The 20,494-nt window shown below is 44.9% G+C and overlaps 1 protein-coding gene across 1 annotated transcript in view; it reads right to left on the bottom strand.

Annotated features, from left to right (window-relative positions):
• LOC138666548 (zinc finger protein 850-like) overlaps positions 1-20,494 on the bottom strand; it is a 137,875-nt gene that overhangs the window by 60,086 nt on the left and 57,295 nt on the right. Inside the window, exon 15 of the mRNA XM_069754755.1 lies at positions 10,345-11,164. Within this exon, the coding sequence (XP_069610856.1) occupies positions 10,345-11,164 (820 nt within the window). The remainder of the gene's footprint in view (positions 1-10,344; positions 11,165-20,494) is intronic.

The following is a 20,494-nucleotide window of genomic DNA, read 5'->3' as shown; positions in this document are numbered from 1 at the left end:
GAATCTGCAAAAAAAATGGAGAGAAGACATGGTTTACTGTATGTAAACCATGTCTCAAATCATGTCGGGTTTAGGAAGGAGAAAGAAAAAGCCGGTAATTGAATTACCGGCTTTCAAGCTGTATAGCGCTGGAATAAATATTAATATATATACATATATGTGTCTACTGACATTATATATATATATATATATATATATATATATATATATATATATGACAGTATATATATATTTTTTTCTTTTTGGGACACATGGATCACTTCTATAGCGGTATGTCGGTTTTGCAAGCCTGCGAGAAAACCACACAGTACGGATGCCATACGGATTACATACGGAGGATGCCATGCGCAAAAAACGCTGACACACCCTGCCTACGGAGGAGCTACGGACCACTATTTTCGGGACTTTTCAGCGTATTACGGCCGTAATATACGGACCATATTTTCATACGCTGAGTGTGAAGCCGGCCTAATGGCGAACCAAAGCCTTCTCATTTACATAAATGTACCGTATATACTCGAGTATAAGCCGAGATTTTCAGCCCAAATTTTTGGGCTGAAAGTGCCCCTCGGCTTATACTCACGGTCGGCGGTGGGGTCGGCGGGTGAGGGGGAGAGGGCGCTGAGGCATACTTACCTAGTCCCAGCGGTCCTGACGCTCCCCCTGCCGTCCCACGGTCTTCGGTGCTGCAGTTCTTCCTCTATCAGCGGTCACGTGGGACCGCTCATTAGAGAAATGAATAGGCGGCTCCACCCCTATGGGAGGTGGAGCCGCCTATTCATTTCTCTAATCAGCGGTAACGGTGACTGCTGATAGAGAAAGAAGCTGCGGCACCGAAGACAGCTGTGCGGGAGAAGGAGCCGGATATCAGGACCAGGTAAGTATGTAATATTCACCTGTCCGCGTTCCAGCCGCCGGGCGCCTCTCCATCTTCCCGGCGTCGCTCCATCTTCCCGGCGTCTCTGCGCTCTGACTGTTCAGGTCAGAGGGCGCGATGACGCATATAGTGTGGGCGGCGCCCTCTGCCTGATCAGTCAGAGTGGAGATGCCGGGACGAGACGCCGGAACGAGACGACGGGAGCTGCAAGCAAGAGAGGTGAGTGTTTTGTTTTTGTTTTTTTTTTACTGCAGCAGCAGCGACAATGGCTGAGCTTTCTATGGAGCAATATGAACAGTGCAAGAGCACTATATGGGGCAGAGCTTTCTATAGGACAATATGAACGGTGCAAGAGCACTATATGGGGCAGAGCTTTCTATGGGACAATATGAACGGTGAAAGAGCACTATATGGGGCAGAGCTTTATATGGGGCAATATGAACGGTGCAGAGCACTATATGGGGCAGAGCTTTCTATGGGGCAATATGAACGGTGCAGAGCACTATATGGGGCAGAGCTATAGGGCAATAATGAATGGTGCAGAGCACTATTGTTATGTTTGCTAATGACAGGAGTTATGAAGGCAATCCAGAAACACAGTGTGCTTAGCGATCAGAGCGCACACAGTGATCTGACAAATACCCAAAAATACACGAACGAGCTCTGAGACGTGGAAACTCTGTAGACTGCACACCTGATCCTATCCTAAACACAACTAAAAGCGGCTGTGGATTGCGCCTAACAACTACCTAGGCAACTCGGCACAGCCTAAGAAACTAGCTAGCCTGAAGATAGAAAAATAGGCCTGACTTGCCCCAGAGAAATTCCCCAAAGGAAAAGGCAGCCCCCCACATATAATGACTGTGAGTAAGATGAAAAGACAAAACGTAGGGATGAAATAGATTCAGCAAAGTGGGGCCCGATATTCTAGGACAGAGCGAGGACAGTAAAGCGAACTTTGCAGTCTACAAAAAACCCTAAAGCAAAACCACGCAAAGGGGGCAAAAAAAACCCACCGTGCCGAACTAACGGCACGGCGGTACACCCTTTGCGTCTCAGAGCTTCCAGCAAAACAAAAGACAAGCTGGACAGAAAAAAAGCAACAAAAAAGCAAAAAGCACTTAGCTATACAGAGCAGCAGGTCACAGGAACAATCAGGAGAAGCTCAGATCCAACACTGAAACATTGACAAGGAGCAAGGATAGCAGCATCAGGCGGAGTTAAGTAATGAAGCAGTTAACGAGCTCACCAGAACACCTGAGGGAGGAAGCTCAGAAGCTGCAGTACCACTTGTGACCACAGGAGTGAATTCAGCCACAGAATTCACAACAGTACCCCCCCCTTGAGGAGGGGTCACCGAACCCTCACCAGAGCCCCCAGGCCGACCAGGATGAGCCGCATGAAAGGCACGAACAAGATCGGAAGCATGAACATCAGAGGCAAAAACCCAGGAATTATCTTCCTGAGCATAACCCTTCCATTTAACCAGATACTGGAGTTTCCGTCTAGAAACACGAGAATCCAAAATCTTCTCCACAATATACTCCAATTCCCCCTCCACCAAAACCGGGGCAGGAGGCTCAACAGATGGAACCATAGGTGCCACGTATCTCCGCAACAACGACCTATGGAATACATTATGTATGGAAAAGGAGTCTGGGAGGGTCAAACGAAAAGACACAGGATTGAGAACCTCAGAAATCCTATACGGACCAATAAAACGAGGTTTAAATTTAGGAGAGGAAACCTTCATAGGAATATGACGAGAAGATAACCAAACCAGATCCCCAAAACGAAGTCGGGGACCCACACGGCGTCTGCGATTAGCGAAAAGTTGAGCTTTCTCCTGGGACAAGATCAAATTGTCCACTACCTGAGTCCAGATCTGCTGCAACCTATCCACCACAGAATCCACACCAGGACAGTCCGAAGACTCAACCTGTCCTGAAGAGAAACGAGGATGGAACCCAGAATTGCAAAAAAATGGAGAAACCAAGGTAGCCGAGCTGGCCCGATTATTAAGGGCGAACTCAGCCAACGGCAAAAAGGACACCCAATCATCCTGGTCTGCAGAAACAAAACATCTCAGATATGTTTCCAAGGTCTGATTGGTTCGTTCGGTCTGGCCATTAGTCTGAGGATGGAAAGCCGAGGAAAAGGATAGGTCAATGCCCATCCTACCACAAAAGGCTCGCCAAAACCTTGAAACAAACTGGGAACCTCTGTCAGAAACAATATTCTCAGGAATGCCATGCAACCGAACCACATGCTGAAAGAACAAAGGTACCAAATCAGAGGAGGAAGGCAATTTAGCCAAGGGCACCAGATGGACCATTTTAGAAAAGCGATCACAGACCACCCAAATGACTGACATCTTTTGAGAAACGGGAAGGTCAGAAATGAAATCCATCGAAATATGTGTCCAAGGCCTCTTTGGGACCGGCAAGGGCAAAAGCAACCCACTGGCACGAGAACAGCAGGGCTTAGCCCTAGCACAAATCCCACAGGACTGCACAAAAGTACGTACATCCCGTGACAGAGATGGCCACCAGAAGGATCTAGCCACTAACTCTCTGGTACCAAAGATTCCAGGATGACCAGCCAACACCGAACAATGAAGTTCAGAGATAAGTTTATTAGTCCACCTATCAGGGACGAACAGTTTCTCTGCTGGACAACGATCAGGTTTATTCGCCTGAAATTTTTGCAGCACCCGCCGCAAATCAGGGGAGATGGCAGACACAATGATTCCTTCCTTGAGGATACTCGCCGGCTCAGATAAACCCGGAGAGTCGGGCACAAAACTCCTAGACAGAGCATCCGCCTTCACATTTTTAGAGCCCGGAAGGTACGAAATCACAAAGTCGAAGCGGGCAAAAAATAACGACCAACGGGCCTGTCTAGGATTCAAGCGCTTGGCAGACTCGAGATAAGTCAAGTTCTTATGATCAGTCAATACCACCACGCGATGCTTAGCTCCTTCAAGCCAATGACGCCACTCCTCGAATGCCCACTTCATGGCCAGCAACTCTCGATTGCCCACATCATAATTACGCTCAGCGGGCGAAAACTTCCTGGAAAAGAAAGCACATGGTTTCATCACTGAGCAATCAGAACCTCTCTGTGACAAAACCGCCCCTGCTCCAATCTCAGAAGCATCAACCTCGACCTGGAACGGAAGAGAAACATCTGGCTGACACAACACAGGGGCAGAACAAAAACGACGCTTCAACTCCTGAAAAGCTTCCACAGCAGCAGAAGACCAATTAACCAAATCAGCACCCTTCTTGGTCAAATCGGTCAATGGTTTGGCAATGCTAGAAAAATTACAGATGAAGCGACGATAAAAATTAGCAAAGCCCAGGAACTTTTGCAGACTTTTCAGAGATGTCGGCTGAATCCAATCCTGGATGGCTTGGACCTTAACTGGATCCATCTCGATAGTAGAAGGGGTAAAGATGAACCCCAAAAATGAAACTTTCTGCACACCGAAGAGACACTTTGATCCCTTCACAAACAAAGAGTTAGCACGCAGGACCTGAAAAACCATTCTGACCTGCTTCACATGAGACTCCCAATCATCTGAGAAGATCAAAATGTCATCCAAGTAAACAATCAGGAATTTATCCAGATACTCACGGAAGATGTCATGCATAAAAGACTGAAACACAGATGGAGCATTGGCAAGTCCGAACGGCATCACTAGATACTCAAAATGACCCTCGGGCGTATTGAATGCAGTTTTCCATTCATCTCCTTGCCTGATTCTCACCAGATTATACGCACCACGAAGATCTATCTTAGTGAACCAACTAGCCCCCTTAATCCGAGCAAACAAGTCAGATAACAATGGCAAGGGATACTGAAATTTAACAGTGATCTTATTAAGAAGGCGGTAATCAATACACGGTCTCAGCGAACCATCCTTCTTGGCTACAAAGAAGAACCCTGCTCCCAGTGGTGATGACGATGGGCGAATATGTCCCTTCTCCAGGGATTCCTTCACATAACTGCGCATAGCGGCGTGTTCGGGCACGGATAAATTAAATAAATCGACCTTTAGGGAATTTACTAACAGGAATCAAATTGATAGCACAATCACAATCCCTATGCGGAGGTAGAGCATCGGACTTGGGCTCTTCAAATACATCCTGATAATCAGACAAGAACTCTGGGACCTCAGAAGGGGTGGATGACGAAATCGACAAAAATGGAACATCACCATGTACCCCCTGACAACCCCAGCTGGATACCGACATGGAATTCCAATCCAATACTGGATTATGGGTTTGTAGCCATGGCAACCCCAACACGACCACATCATGCAGATTATGCAACACCAGAAAGCGAATAACTTCCTGATGTGCAGGAGCCATGCACATGGTCAGCTGGGCCCAGTATTGAGGTTTATTCTTGGCCAAAGGTGTAGCATCAATTCCTCTCAATGGAATAGGACACCGCAAAGGCTCCAAGAAAAACCCACAACGTTTAGCATAATCCAAATCCATCAGATTCAGGGCAGCGCCCGAATCCACAAACGCCATGACAGAAAACGACGACAAAGAGCATATCAAGGTAATGGACAGAAGGAATTTGGACTGTACAGTACCAATGACGGCAGACCTAGCGGACCGCTTAGTGCGCTTAGGACAATCAGAAATAGCATGAGTGGAATCACCACAGTAGAAACACAGACCATTCAGACGTCTGTATTCCTGCCGTTCAACTCTAGTCATAGTCCTATCGCACTGCATAGGCTCAGGTTTAACCTCAGGCAGTACCGCCAAATGGTGCACAGATTTACGCTCGCGCAAGCGTCGACCGATCTGAATGGCCAAAGACAAAGACTCATTCAAACCAGCAGGCATAGGAAATCCCACCATGACATCCTTAAGAGCCTCAGAGAGACCCTTTCTGAACAAAGCTGCCAGCGCAGATTCATTCCACTGAGTGAGTACTGACCATTTCCTAAATTTCTGACAATATACTTCTATATCATCCTGACCCTGGCACAAAGCCAGCAAATTTTTCTCAGCCTGATCCACTGAATTAGGCTCATCGTACAGCAATCCGAGCGCCAGGAAAAACGCATCGACACTACTCAATGCAGGGTCTCCTGGCGCAAGAGAAAATGCCCAGTCTTGAGGGTCGCCGCGCAAAAAAGAAATAATAATCAAAACCTGTTGAATAGGATTACCAGAAGAATGAGGTTTCAAGGCCAGAAATAGCTTACAATTATTTTTGAAACTTAGAAACTTAGTTCTATCTCCAAAAAACAAATCAGGAATAGGAATTCTTGGTTCTAACATAGATTTCTGATCAATAGTATCTTGAATTTTTTGTACATTTATAACGAGATTATCCATTGAAGAGCACAGACCCTGAATATCCATGTCCACACCTGTGTCCAGAATCACCCAAATGTCTAGGGGAAAAAAAAAAAGTGAACACAGAGCAGAAAAAAAAAAAAAAAAAAATGATGTCAGAACTTTTTCTTTCCCTCTATTGAGAATCATTAGTTTGGCTCCTTGTACTGTTATGTTTGCTAATGACAGGAGTTATGAAGGCAATCCAGAAACACAGTGTGCTTAGCGATCAGAGCGCACACAGTGATCTGACAAATACCCAAAAATACACGAACGAGCTCTGAGACGTGGAAACTCTGTAGACTGCACACCTGATCCTATCCTAAACACAACTAAAAGCGGCTGTGGATTGCGCCTAACAACTACCTAGGCAACTCGGCACAGCCTAAGAAACTAGCTAGCCTGAAGATAGAAAAATAGGCCTGACTTGCCCCAGAGAAATTCCCCAAAGGAAAAGGCAGCCCCCCACATATAATGACTGTGAGTAAGATGAAAAGACAAAACGTAGGGATGAAATAGATTCAGCAAAGTGGGGCCCGATATTCTAGGACAGAGCGAGGACAGTAAAGCGAACTTTGCAGTCTACAAAAAACCCTAAAGCAAAACCACGCAAAGGGGGCAAAAAAAACCCACCGTGCCGAACTAACGGCACGGCGGTACACCCTTTGCGTCTCAGAGCTTCCAGCAAAACAAAAGACAGGCTGGACAGAAAAAAAGCAACAAAAAAGCAAAAAGCACTTAGCTATACAGAGCAGCAGGTCACAGGAATAATCAGGAGAAGCTCAGATCCAACACTGAAACATTGACAAGGAGCAAGGATAGCAGCATCAGGCGGAGTTAAGTAATGAAGCAGTTAACGAGCTCACCAGAACACCTGAGGGAGGAAGCTCAGAAGCTGCAGTACCACTTGTGACCACAGGAGTGAATTCAGCCACAGAATTCACAACACACTATATGGGGCACAGCTATAGGGCAATAATGAACGGTGCAGAGCACTATATGGGGCACAGCTATAGGGCAATAATGAACGGCGCAGAGCACTATATGGGGCACAGCTATAGGGCAATAATGAACGGCGCAGAGCACTATATGGGGCACAGCTATAGGGCAATAATGAACGGTGCAGAACACTATATGGCACAGCTATGGGGAAATAATGAATGGTGCAGAGCACTATATGGGGCAGAGCTATAGGGCAATAATGAACGGTGCAGAGCACTATATGGGGCACAGCTATAGGGCAATAATGAACGGCGCAGAGCACTGTATGGGGCAGAGCTATAGGGCAATAATGAACGGCGCAGAGCACTATATGGCACAGCTATGGGGAAATAATGATCTATTTTTATTATTGAAATTCACCGGTAGCTGCTGCATTTCCACCCTAGGCTTATACTCGAGTCAATAAGTTTTCTCAGTTTTTTGTGGCAAAATTAGGGGGGTCGGCTTATACTCGGGTCGGCTTATACTCGAGTATATACGGTAATTAAAAAATTTTCTATACAACTAAACAAGCAAAATATATAATAGAATTATGATTTTTATAGAGGTTAAGTCCGCCATGCTTTGGAGGTGACAAACATTTTCCATATAACATCTTGGTCAGTTAATATCAGAACAAAACATTAAGTTATGAAGAAAGCTGAGTGTTCCATTGGCCATCGATAATAGGGAGGTCATCCTTCTCCGATTTGTTTTTAGCTTGCACTGAAGTGAAGTGAGGAGCTTTATAAGAAGAATATCTGAGTTTTGGATCAGCAACCAAATTTATAAACATATTATCAAAGTTGACATTTTTGTTTTCATGGTGTATGGGTGTCAGAATTACAAGCAGGCTCGGATTAGCCCATAGGAGAACCCACCAGTAGGCCCCTGTGAAGGAGTACTCATGAATTACTCATTACACTTGATTCACAATTTGCAGAAATGGGTATAATCTAATCATTCATTGAACAAGTTATCCAAGTTAATATTACCTAAAAGCAAAAGTAAATTTATACACTAGTGTCAGGTTATTTTTGCATGTAGCTGAACAGTGGGCCGCAAGAATCAATATTGCTGGTGGACTTTGCCAACCCAGTCCCACACTGATTATAAGTACGTACCGTATTTTTCACTTTGTAAGACGCTCCGGATTATAAGACGCACCCCAAATTTTGAGGAGAAAAATAGGAAAAAAAACTTTTTTTTAATAAATTGGTGGTGCTTCTTATAATCTATGTGTCTTATTGCTTACCGGGGTGGTGGCAGCGGTGATGCGGGGTCCTAGGGTCGCTGCTGGAGGAGGCAGGAGTGGAGTGTTGCTGCAAGATGGAATGAGGGGGTGTGCAGGTGTCCTGTGCTGTTGGGGGCTCCTGTGCTGCAGGGAGGCTTCTGTGCTGCAGGGGGGCTCCTGTGCTGCGGGGGGGCTTCTGTGCTGCAGGGGTGTCTCCGGTGATGATGGTGTCTACGGTGCTGTAGGGGGGCTCTGCCGACATTTTGTGAAAAGCCAGAGCCCCCAGCAGTTGTCCATGCTTTCCTGTGTGGTGTACTTCTGGAAAATGGCCGCCAGGACCAAGATCTCGAGAGATGAAATGTCAGCACTGAAATCTCTTCTCCCGAGATCTTGGTGCTGAGATCTCTATCTGCGCATGCGCCGTCTCCCGGCGGCCATTTTCCTGAAGTCCGTCGCACAGGAAAGCATAGATGAACTGCCGGGGGGCTCTGGTCTTTCACAAAATGTCGGCAGAGCGCCCCCTCCCCCCCCACTGCAATGGAGATGCCAGCATCACCCTCGGCTGCAGCGGACACCGGCAGCAGTGGACACCCCCTCATCCCAAACTGCAACAGTAGCGGTAAGCGGTATATCCGCTTTGTAAGACACAACCCCATCTCCCCCACAAATTTGGGGGAAATAATGTGCTTATTACAAAGCAAAAAATAGGGTACATAAGTGATTATGTGGTAAGACAAAGTCCGATTGAAGCCATTCAAAGCTTTTGATAACTCAATTATTTCTAAGATAAACAAATGTTAAAAATGCTAGCTCCCTGTGTGTGTGTGTTAGGGCTAGCGGAAATAAATAAATAAAGTAAATATGGATGATGTTATTGGTGCGTTCGCAGCCCAGGGTCCACCTGCAGGAGGAGCCTGCTGCTAGTAAATGACACTATATGGCGGTATATGCAAACTCTGTTACCTCACAGAGTCGCTGATATAGACTGAGTCCTGTAAAGCTCACAGGAGCACACGGAAATCTGCAGAGCAGATAGCAGTCAGTGGTCACGCAGTCAGGAAAGCACACAACCAATTCCTCACCGGAGGAGCCGGTATTCTAGTGGCTTATTTAAGCCGGGCCCTGAATACATGCAACCAAACTCCTGACCGGAGATGCCGGTATTCTAATGGCTTTTACAGCCGACCCGGACCATAGGCATACATGACCACACTGGCGCAAAGCATATAACAAGGATTAATACTAGCGCATGGCTGTGAGGTCATGCAAACCTTTTATAGCTGCAGCAACTACAGGACCTTCCAGAAGGACCAATGGGAGGCTGCCACAGAACTTCAGCAACTTCAGGACCTTCCTAGAGGACCAATGGGAATTGCTGCAGTACCTGAGCATGTGACCCTTGATCTCCAATGAGAGATCTTACCCTGGGCATGCTCAGAAGGGGAAAAGTAGGACTTAGTCCCAAAGACGTCTGCTCGCCACTGACCAGTACTGGCTACAATGGCAGAAGCTGGAAAGGCAGCAGTAACCCTTTGCACAGTGTCAGACTGAGCAAGACGCTGGGACCGACGCCTCCACTGAGCAGGCTCCACTGCGGCAGGAGAAGAATGGGAGACCGTAGTGGAGATGGCTCGGGATTCCCCCTGTCCAGAGGCGGGAACTCGACCCCTAACAGTGTGTCCCTTACTGTTTAAGAATATGTGATTTGTGTGCATAAAATCTCAAACATTCAGGACATGAAAATCTTTTTCCTTTGTTATATTTTTTTATGGTCATTTAGAGCTGGCTTTTGATTAAAATGCTTTACTCCTATATAAAAGTGGCTATAGCAGTTTGTGAATTATTTAATTTTTTATTTAGAATATTTCTGGGCATTAAAATGGATTCACAGCTTGTGAATTCTCTGATGTCTACATAAAACAGTTTTCTGATTAAAATTTTTTCCACATTCTGAACATGAATATGGCTTCTCCCCCGTGTGAGTTCTCTGATGTTTAACAAGATTTGACTTAGCAGTATAACATTTCTCACATTCTTCACAAGAAAATGGCTTCTCCCCTGTGTGACTTTTCTTATGCTTAATAAGATTTGATATCTGGTTAAAACTGTTCCCACATTCTGAGCATGAATATGGCTTTACTCCGGTGTGAACATTTTGGTGTTTAAGAAGAGATGATTTATCGGTAAAAAGTGCACCACATTCTGAACATGAAAACGGCTTCTCCCCTGTGTGAATCCGATAATGTCTAACAAGATCTGATTTCTCTCTAAAACATTTTCCACATTCTGAACATGAAAACGGCTTTGTTCCTGTGTGAATTCTCTGATGTCTAAGAAGATTTGATTTCTCTCTAAAGTATTTCCCACATTCTTCACAAGAAAATGGCCTCTCCCCTGCATGAATTTTCTTATGTTTAATAAGATTAGAGTTCCAGCTAAAATATTTTCCACATTCCGAACATGAAAACAGCTTCTTCACTGCATAAAGTCTTTGATTTATGACACCTTTTTTAGGACATTTATTATTCTTAACCCTCTGTGATGAATTAGAAGATAGGAAGTGATAAGGATCAGATGATTTGCTGTGAAGGGCTATATTTGGAATTATGACATGCTCTTTGCATGGCTCTTGTGTGATACCACCATCATTTGCTTTACAATCAAAAGATATCCATTGTACATCCGAGCTCCTGGTACAGTCATCTGCTAAGAATAAAAACAATTGTATTATTTTTAAATGATTATCACCTAAAACTTATGCTGATATTTTAAACCTAACATTTTCTTTTTAAAGGGAACCTTTAAAAAGGGAACGCGGTTAACCTGCAGATATGGGGTTAATCTACAGGTTCACAGCGTTATGATGTCTGCACGCAGCCGAATGCAGCTGGGAGAAAATTATCTTTATTCTTCCTGCCAGCATTCAGTATTCAGTCATAGGGGCAGGGCTGGTCCAGTCATTGCTCCGAGTACACCGGACGGCCGCTGTAACCGTGCCCGCGGCCCTGACTGACAATCCATTGCATTGCGGCCTGCTGTCAGTCAGGTCCGGAGGCGTGAATACAACAGCAGCTCCGTATACTCAGAGATATGCATTCGGCTATGTGCAGGTGCCGGACAGCATAATAACACCACATCGGACAGACTTGGGGTAAGCCACTCTGTCAGATTCCAGATTAACCCCAGCCTTCACTTTTTAATCCATGTACATGGATCTTGACTTACAAGGGGTTCCACTTTATTTCTTACCATGGAAGGGCTGATGGCTGGAGGAGAGAACCAAAGGTGAGAGAAGTGAAGAGAGGGCAGAACCAGGAGTGCAGCAAAAGTACAAAATCGTCAGTCAAAGAATGGACAGGAAACAGGCCAGGAGCAGACAACAGGAATTCAACAAGTTACACAGGAGCAGATAGCACAAGACAGAGTCAGAGAAAAAGGAACTATATAGGACTACAATGTTGCTGCACATCAAATGCTAAGTGGCGAATCGTACAGGGAGCTAAGTATTGATAAAAAATAAAAAGTATTTTGTACATTTCCTTCCTTCATATTGTCCTGGCTTTCATAAACAAAAATTGATTTGCCACTTTCAGTGAGAGCTGAAGATTTTCTTTGGATGTGCTTGCAGGATAACAGTGTGAGTAGTACTGACTTTCACTATATCATACCTACATGAGTATTGTAGAACTAATTCTGAAAGTAATGGTCCATACATGGAGGCTTCCAGAAATATTTTTTCCTAAAGCAAAAGGGACAAGAAACATGAAGACCATGCCCCAAGATTCTTTTTACGTGGCTTACATCTCTATTCCTTGATAATTAGAAGGAAAGTTTTAATAATTCTAGAATTTTCCAGACTTGTCTCCAATCAAGCAAATCCGGCATTGGTTGGTAATTGGAAAGGGAGCTGCCAGCAGTGGATCATGATGATGGATGTGGGGATTGGGTGGTTTTACCCGCAATCCCTTAATCTACAATCATATTTTCTTCTTACAACCTGACCTTTGTTCAATAGATTGATCATCTAAGGACAAAAACATGATTTGTTTTATTCTGATATCTCCAAGAAATTTTGTGTGTATAAAAATTGAAAAATTAGTTGCCACTATACGTATACAGTGGGGAAAATAAGTATTTGATACGCTGCCGATTTTGCAAGTTTTTTTCACCTACAAAGAATGGAGAGGTCTGTAATTTTTATCGCAGGTACACTTCAACGGTAAGAGACAGAATATCACATTGTATAATTTTTAAATAATTAAATTGCATTTTATTGCATGAAATAAGTATTTGATCACCTACCAACCAGCAAAAATTCTTGCTCTCACAGACCTGTTAATTTTTCTTTAAGGAGCCCTCCTACTCTGCACTCATTACCTGTATTAATTGTTTGTGTTTGAACTCATTACCTGTATAAAAGACACCTGTCCACACAGGGCTGAAATTTGGAGAAAATTTGGGAAATTTTGCAACTTTCAAACTTTGAATTTTCATGCCCTTAAATCACAGAGATATGTCACACAAAATAGTTAATAAATAACATTTACCACATGTCTACTTTACATCAGCACAATTTTGGAAGAAACATTTTTTTTTTGGTAGGAAGTTATAAGCAGTGCTGTGGAGTCAGAGTCGTGGAGTCGGTATAAAATGGACCTACTTCGACTCTTAAAATATATAATAAATTGGGTACAGTAGTTCAATGCAGTTTGTTGGGAATATTTTTATCATAAGAATTTGGGAAAGTTAAGAAATGTCCTATGGGGCGTGGCCTAGCGAGCGATGTGAGCGGACGTGCGACGGGTCTCTCTCCCCGCACCGCTCCTAAGTTCTTACCTTTGAAGGCGTCGCCGAGCGCCGAAAACCGGACGGAGACGCTCCGCAAGACCCCTCGGCACGGGGCAGAGGGCCGGAGGCAGGGAGAGGAGTAAAGCGGCGATGCCGCGCCGAAAACAGTCGGCGCCCGCGACTGGCGTGAAAATCCAAGATGGCGCCGTGGCAGAGGAGGAGGCGGCCAGAGCCAGTACTGAATACCGCCGGAGGCTGGAGGTAATCGCCCGGCTGGAAAGGTTTGCTCGAACGGAGGAGGGGGGTGCCCTGCTGCTGGGCCCAGAAGGGCCGGAAGAGAGGGAACCCCTGCAGAGGCAGAAGAGAGGGGGGGAAGATACCCTCAGTGTGGTGGAGGAGCAGCTTTCTCCAGGGAGGATGCAGGAGATGCATGGTGCAAATAACATGACACCTGCCGCCAGCCCAGTACAGGCTAAGGACTCTGAGGGTGCGCAGCAATCAAATGTGGGGGAGCCTACACTGCAGGACATTTTCTCAGTCGTTATACACTGTAAATCTGCCCTGGCCGCACTGAATCTAAGAGTGGACGATTTAACAGTTGAAATGAAGTCCCTTAATTCTGCTATGCGTAAAGTGGAGAAAAGAGTGGAGGTGGTGGAGGAGCGCGTGGGCAGTGTGGAGGATCAGACAAATGAACTGTTAAAAAGAGAAAAGAGATACATTCAGCGCATTGCGGAACTGGAATTTAAAACAGATGACCTGGAAAACCGTTCCCGAAGGAACAATCTAAGAATAATTGGGGTGCCGGAGAAGGTGGAGGGGAATAATCCTGCTGAATACATTGAGGCATGGCTTAAAAACTCGGTGGGAGGAGCAGATCTTACTAACCACTTCTCCGTGGAAAGGGCCCATAGAGTCCCCACCCGACCCCTGCCGCCTGGATCCCCCCCTCGAGCCTTGATGGCAAAAATTTTGGACTATCGGGATCGGGAAACCCTACTAAGGAAGGCCAGGATCAGTGATGGACTGAGTATAGACGGAAATCGGATCTCCATTTATCCGGACTATTCGGCATCGGTGCAAAAACTGAGAATGAAGTTCGGGGAAGTCAAGCGGCGGCTCCGAGACCTGGATCTAAAATATTCAATGCTATACCCGGCTAAGCTCAGGGTGGTAGCGCTGGACCGGGTTCATTTTTTCCAGAACCCGGAGGAGGCTATGCAGTGGCTGGATACCAATACCAAGAAAACTTGCGTGGATCGGAACCGATGAGACTGACGCTGTGACTTCACCACTCATCTGGTTATACCCCATGATTGTGATTTTTGAAATTGTCTTGTGTCTTTAGATAGAATGTTCTCAAAAGGATAAAACAGTGTGCTCGGCGGCGCAAAGAATACTTCATGCTGTTAGCGGTGGGAGGGGGAGAGATGGACTGCAAAGGGCTTAGTTCTAGGTTGTATCAAGAGCTCTCAGTTCTCATACAGAGAAAGAAAGTTTGTTCTGGTTGAACTCCATTGAGTTTTAGATGGGGGAATCGAGGAAAGGGGCGGGGAGGGGGGAGGTGGGTATCGGGGGAGACCTGAAGGAGACTGCTCTAACTAATCATTTTGTTTCTAGGAAATGGGAGGGGATGTTAACATTATAAGCTGGAATGTTAGGGGATTAGCGGACGCCACTAAACGCGCAGCAATATTTCAGTATTTACTGAAACAGAGGCCCTCGGTGATTTGCCTGCAAGAGACCCATCTAGTGAAGGAAAAAGTTGATATGTTACAGAAAAGATGGGTGCGCAAGGCGTATCATTCGACGTTCTCTAGTTATGCGAGAGGTGTGTCAGTATTGATCCATACTAATACCCCATTTGAGGAAGTTGAGGTCAAAATTGACACGGATGGTCAATATGTTTTGTTGGTGTGTAAACTCTTTAATCGTTTAATATGCATAGTATCATTGTATATACCTCCGCCATACTCTGGAAGGAAGATCCAGGACATATTGGAGTCTATAAGAGGTTGGGATGGGATCCCTCTTTTGGTGGTGGGGGATGTAAATAATATAGCAAATGACCACTGGGACAAGAGTAACCATGCACCTAAGCGTAGGGACGGTAATGACACTCCCTTTGGTAATTATCTCAGAGAAATAGGCTGGACTGATCTGTGGAGGGTCCGCAATGTCAACACATATTCCTATTCCTGTTACTCGACTACATATGGCTCGATGTCAAGAATTGATGTCGCCTTGGGAAACGATAGGATGAACGAACTGTTAAACGGGGTGGAATATAATCCTAGGATTTTATCAGATCACAGCCCTGTTCAGGTCTCTTTAAAGTTGTCAAGTCAGGATGGTTTGGGGAAGGCGGGATGGAAAATTCACCCAGTTTGGTTACAAATTTTGGACATGGAAAAGGTGGGGGCAGAGATAGAGGAGTTTTTTAAGATCAATGAAGGGAGCGCAGAATGCCATGTAGTGTGGGACACCATGAAAGCGTATCTAAGGGGAATTTTGTTTAGGGACATCTCAAGACATAAGACAAGGACCAGAGAGCGGGATCAGGGTGTCCTAGAGGAATTGAAGGCAGCAGAGGCGGCATTGGGGGAACATCGTACTGTGGAATCTCGGAATCGTATGAGGGCAGCTCAGAGGGAGGTTGACCAGCTATTTTTGAAAAAGGCGGAGAGGTTGAGGGCCTTCCAGAAAGCAACCTTTTACTCAGAGGGGGAAAAAGTGGGGCACTTGCTCTCGGTAGTGGCGTCCGCGCAAAGAGAATCTTCACATGTCTACTCTATTAAGACGGAGGAGGGAACGGTGGTCACTCAGGGGGTGCAGATCTTGGAAGTGTTCAGGAAATTCTATGACAAATTATACGCGTCCAGTGTGGAGAGGGGACCCGAAGATATGGCAAAATATTTGGAAGAAATTGATTTGCCCCGGTTGAGTAGAGAGGAGTGTGAATTGTTGGAAGAACCGATTGGGGAGGAAGAATTGGGGGCTGCATTGGCGGGCGTTGCGGGGGGTAAGGCTCCGGGAGCGGACGGCATTCCAGCTGAGATTTATAAGACCCTGAAAGAAACTCTGTTGGCCAAATTGGTAGGGGTGTATAATAGCTCGTTGGAAAGAGGGGAGTTGCCTTTGTCGATGAGAGAGGCTATTGTGGTGGTTATCCCTAAGGCCGACAAAGATCCACTGATGCCAGAATCCTATAGACCAATTTCACTCCTGACTGCCGATATTAAGATTTTGGCAAAAACCTTGGCAAATAGGTTAAGTAGGGTGATAGACAAATTGGTACACCCTGATCAGTCAGGCTTCATGCCAAACAAATCAACGGCACTCAATCTGAGAAGGCTGTTTTTAAATTTACAAATCCCTTCGGACAATGTTGGCAAAAGGGTTGTGGTATCATTGGACGCCCACAAGGCCTTTGACTGTGAGGAGTGGGGCTATTTGTGGTCAGTGTTGGAACGTTTGGGATTTGGACCTAAATTCATCTCATGGGTGCGGCTGTTGTACTCTTCCCCAGTGGCCAAAATTAGAGTGAATAATGTCCTTTCTGAGACTTTCTCTCTGTCTAGGGGAACTAGACAGGGATGTCCTTTGTCCCCACTGCTATTTGCCCTGGCGGTGGAGCCCCTTGCTGCGAAAATTAGAGGCTCCCGGGAGGTGAAAGGATTTATGTATGGGGTTTCGGAAGAAAAGATTGCGTTATACGCAGATGATATTTTGCTATTCTTGGAGGATTCGGGGGAGACCCTGGCAGGGGCGGAGGCCATTATTGAGGAATTTGGGAGTTACTCTGGTTTGAGAATCAACTGGGAAAAGTCCAATATGATGTTAGTAGATGGGGACTATGAGAATAGTGAAATACGGGACTCTCCTACAAAGCTGAGGTTAGTAGATAAATTTAAATACCTGGGGATCCAGATCGCGTTGCCTCTGACTAGCTTTGAGGAACTAAATTTGGCGCCACTTTTGCGGAAGATACGCACTAAGGTTCAGGCGTGGAAAAAGCTACATTTATCGGTTATTGGTAGAATAAATCTAATAAAGATGATTGTGATGCCGCAACTTCTCTACGTGCTACACATCTCCCCTATGTGGATATCGCAGAATAGATTTAGGAGGATTAAATCTCTATTTGGCGAGCTGATTTGGGATGGGAAAAGTTCTAGATTTAAACAAGAAATTCTACAAAGACCAAAGACGGAAGGAGGAGTGGCATTGCCCAACCCATGGTTATACTTTTTGGCTGCACAATGTCAACATTTTAGGGGATGGGGTGAGGAATCGGGTTGGGAGCGGACACCCTGCAGTCTGAGGAATTTGATTGGGTCAAGGGTACTGAGTGAGGGCCTGGAGGGTGGGCATTTTCGAGAGAAGGGTACTAAATTCTGCACTATTAGGCTTATCCAAAAGGTTTGGGACAAAGTTAAGGGAATTAGGGGAGTGAGGGCACTTACTAGGTTCTCGCCCTTGTGGAATAATTGTCTCCTACAGGAGTTTAGACAGATGGAGGGATTTCAGGTTTGGAAGGGAGCGGGAATCTCTCGGATGAGCCAGGTTTTGCACCAAGGTAGAATTAAGGATTTCAAGACATTACAGGAGGAATTTCTGCTGCCAAGCTCTGAACTGTATCAGTATAATCGCATCTCTCATGCATATCGGGCACAATGTAGGAGGGGGCCTATAGAGATTCAGGTGGACCTGATGCTAGACTTTATCCTTATGGGGGAAAGCACAAGGGGGGTGATCTCGGGAATATATGAGTTCCTGCTATTTTCCTTTTTAGAGAAACATCCTATCAGAGCCAGGGCGAAGTGGGAGGCCGATTTGGGGGCGATTGACGGCGATCGGTGGGACTCAATATTGGAATACGTGCCCAAGATCTCGATGAGTGAGCCTGGGAGGTTGTCACAATTGTTTGTTATTCATAGGGCCTATAGAACTCCGGATATGCTGTTCAGGGCAGGTTTAAGACCTAATTCTGAGTGCCCTAGGTGCTCGCAATCCGAGGCGGGTATCTTCCATATGATGTGGCAGTGCCCTAGGCTGGCCTCGTTTTGGATTGTAGTGATAAACAAAGTGGGACTAACATACAATTGTTCGGTACCACGGGACCCTCTGGTATGCATATTAGGTTACGTGGAGGAAATTGTAACTGATAACTTGTATAAAACAGTTATTGCTAGATTGCTGTTTATTGCACGAAAGTTGATCGCTAAGTTCTGGATTAGGGTTGAGCCACCAACGAGAAGAGATTTCATGATGCAAGTAGACCATATTGTTGCATTGGAGAGGAGCATCTATTCTAAAAGAAACAAGATGGACCTTTTCAACAGGTTATGGAATCCCTGGATCGAGTCGACGTGATCTGGAGACCTTGCTCGTGCTTTTGGAACATATATCCCCGTGGGAGCAGTATTGATACGACGCCTTCTTGTTCCTGGTTAATAATGGACATTCGGGTAGATCGGAGTGGTTCTTGTTAGGTCTCCAGGGGTGGGGGTGAGGGGGGGGAGGGAGGTTGGTTTGGGGCTGAAAGTTTATTGAAAATGCAAAACATAGATGTGTACTGTTTGCAGTAATGTAATCTGCATATATTTTTCTCACTGTTTAATAAAAACATTTGATTAAAAAAAAAAAGAAATGTCCTATAAATGTCTGTCCTATTCCTGATCTAAGGTCTAGACTTTTAACTGAGATGAATCTGTGCTGCAGTTTATGTTCATGATAAAGTAGTGAAGCTCCGCCATTACAGATAAGGGGAAAAAAATAAAACAGGGAAAGAATGCCTGCCTTTATCTCAGATTTTCTGGGGTGAACAGGAAAGCAGGATTAAGGCAAGTACTTCTTAAAGCATATCTAAACTTTCAATTAACTGTGCATAAATCAATAGTCCAGTATATGTTGTCTCTGTATGCTTGATGTTTTAGTTTGTTTTTCCTCTTAGCTCATGTTTGGAGAAACTAGCTGCCCTGATGACATATACACTGTGCATAGAATATAAGGGGAAAAACTGTTTTCTAAAGTCTCAAATTCAAAAATACAGTAACAGGATCGATGAGATTCAGCAATATGTTCTGCAATATGATTCAGTACAAACATGCTCCCTCCTCCCCTCTTTATAGACTGTGAAGAAATATGATGTGAAGCATTTCGTGAGCTGTACCCTGAGACAAGCCTGACATTGAAAGTTCAGCACAAAGTTATCCAACATATTTTACAAATGTTATACTTATCATCAGTCCTATTGATTTATGCAAAGATTGTTTTATTTATATCCTAAACTAGCTGAAGAGCCCGGCGTTGCCTGGGCATAGTAAATATCTGTGGTTAGTTATAGCACCTCACTTCTCTCATTTTCCCCCATCAGATCTTTCATTTTCTCCATCACATCTCTCATTTTCTCCCTCACACCTCTCATTTTCCCCCTCACTCCTCTCATTCCCCCTAACACTTGTCATTTCGACCTCACATCTGTCATTTTCCGATCACTCCATTATTTTCCCTCAGTCCTCTCATTTTGCACTCACACCTCTCATTTTCACCTCAGTATATACATGTTTGTCATCTCCCTTATATATAGTATACACCTGTATGTCATCTCCTGTATATAGTATATACCTGTATGTCATCTCCCCTGTATATAGTATATACCTGCTGTGTGTCGTCTCCCCTGTATATAGTATTTACCTGTATGTCATCTCCCCTGTATATAGTATATACCTGCTGTGTGTCATCTCCCCTGTATATAGTATATACCTGCTGTGTGTCATCTCCCCTGTATATAGTATATACCTGTATGTCATCTCCTCCTATATATAGTATATACTTGAATGTCATCTCCTTCTGTATATAGTATATACCTGTGTGTCATCTCCTCCTGTATATAGTATATACCTGTAGGTCATCTGCTCCTGTATATAGTATATACCTGTGTGTCATCTCCTCTTGTATATAGTATATACCTGTATGTCATCTCCTCCTGTATATAGTATGTACCTGTATGTCATCTCCTCCTCTATATAGTATATACCTGTGTGTCATCTCCCCTGTACATAGTATATATCTGTATGTCATCTCCTCCTGTATTAGACCTCGTTCACACGTTATTTGGTCAGTATTTTTACCTCAGTATTTGTAAGCTAAATTGGCAGCCTGATAAATCCCCAGCCAACAGGAACCCTCCCTCTGGCAGTATATATTAGCTCACACATACACATAATAGACAGGTCATGTGAC

Source organism: Ranitomeya imitator, chromosome 2 (assembly GCF_032444005.1).
Source record: "Ranitomeya imitator isolate aRanImi1 chromosome 2, aRanImi1.pri, whole genome shotgun sequence".
NCBI classification, from domain to species: Eukaryota; Metazoa; Chordata; class Amphibia; order Anura; family Dendrobatidae; genus Ranitomeya; species Ranitomeya imitator.
Note: the sequence above shows the minus strand (reverse complement) of the source record. Positions and strands in the feature narration are given on the sequence as shown.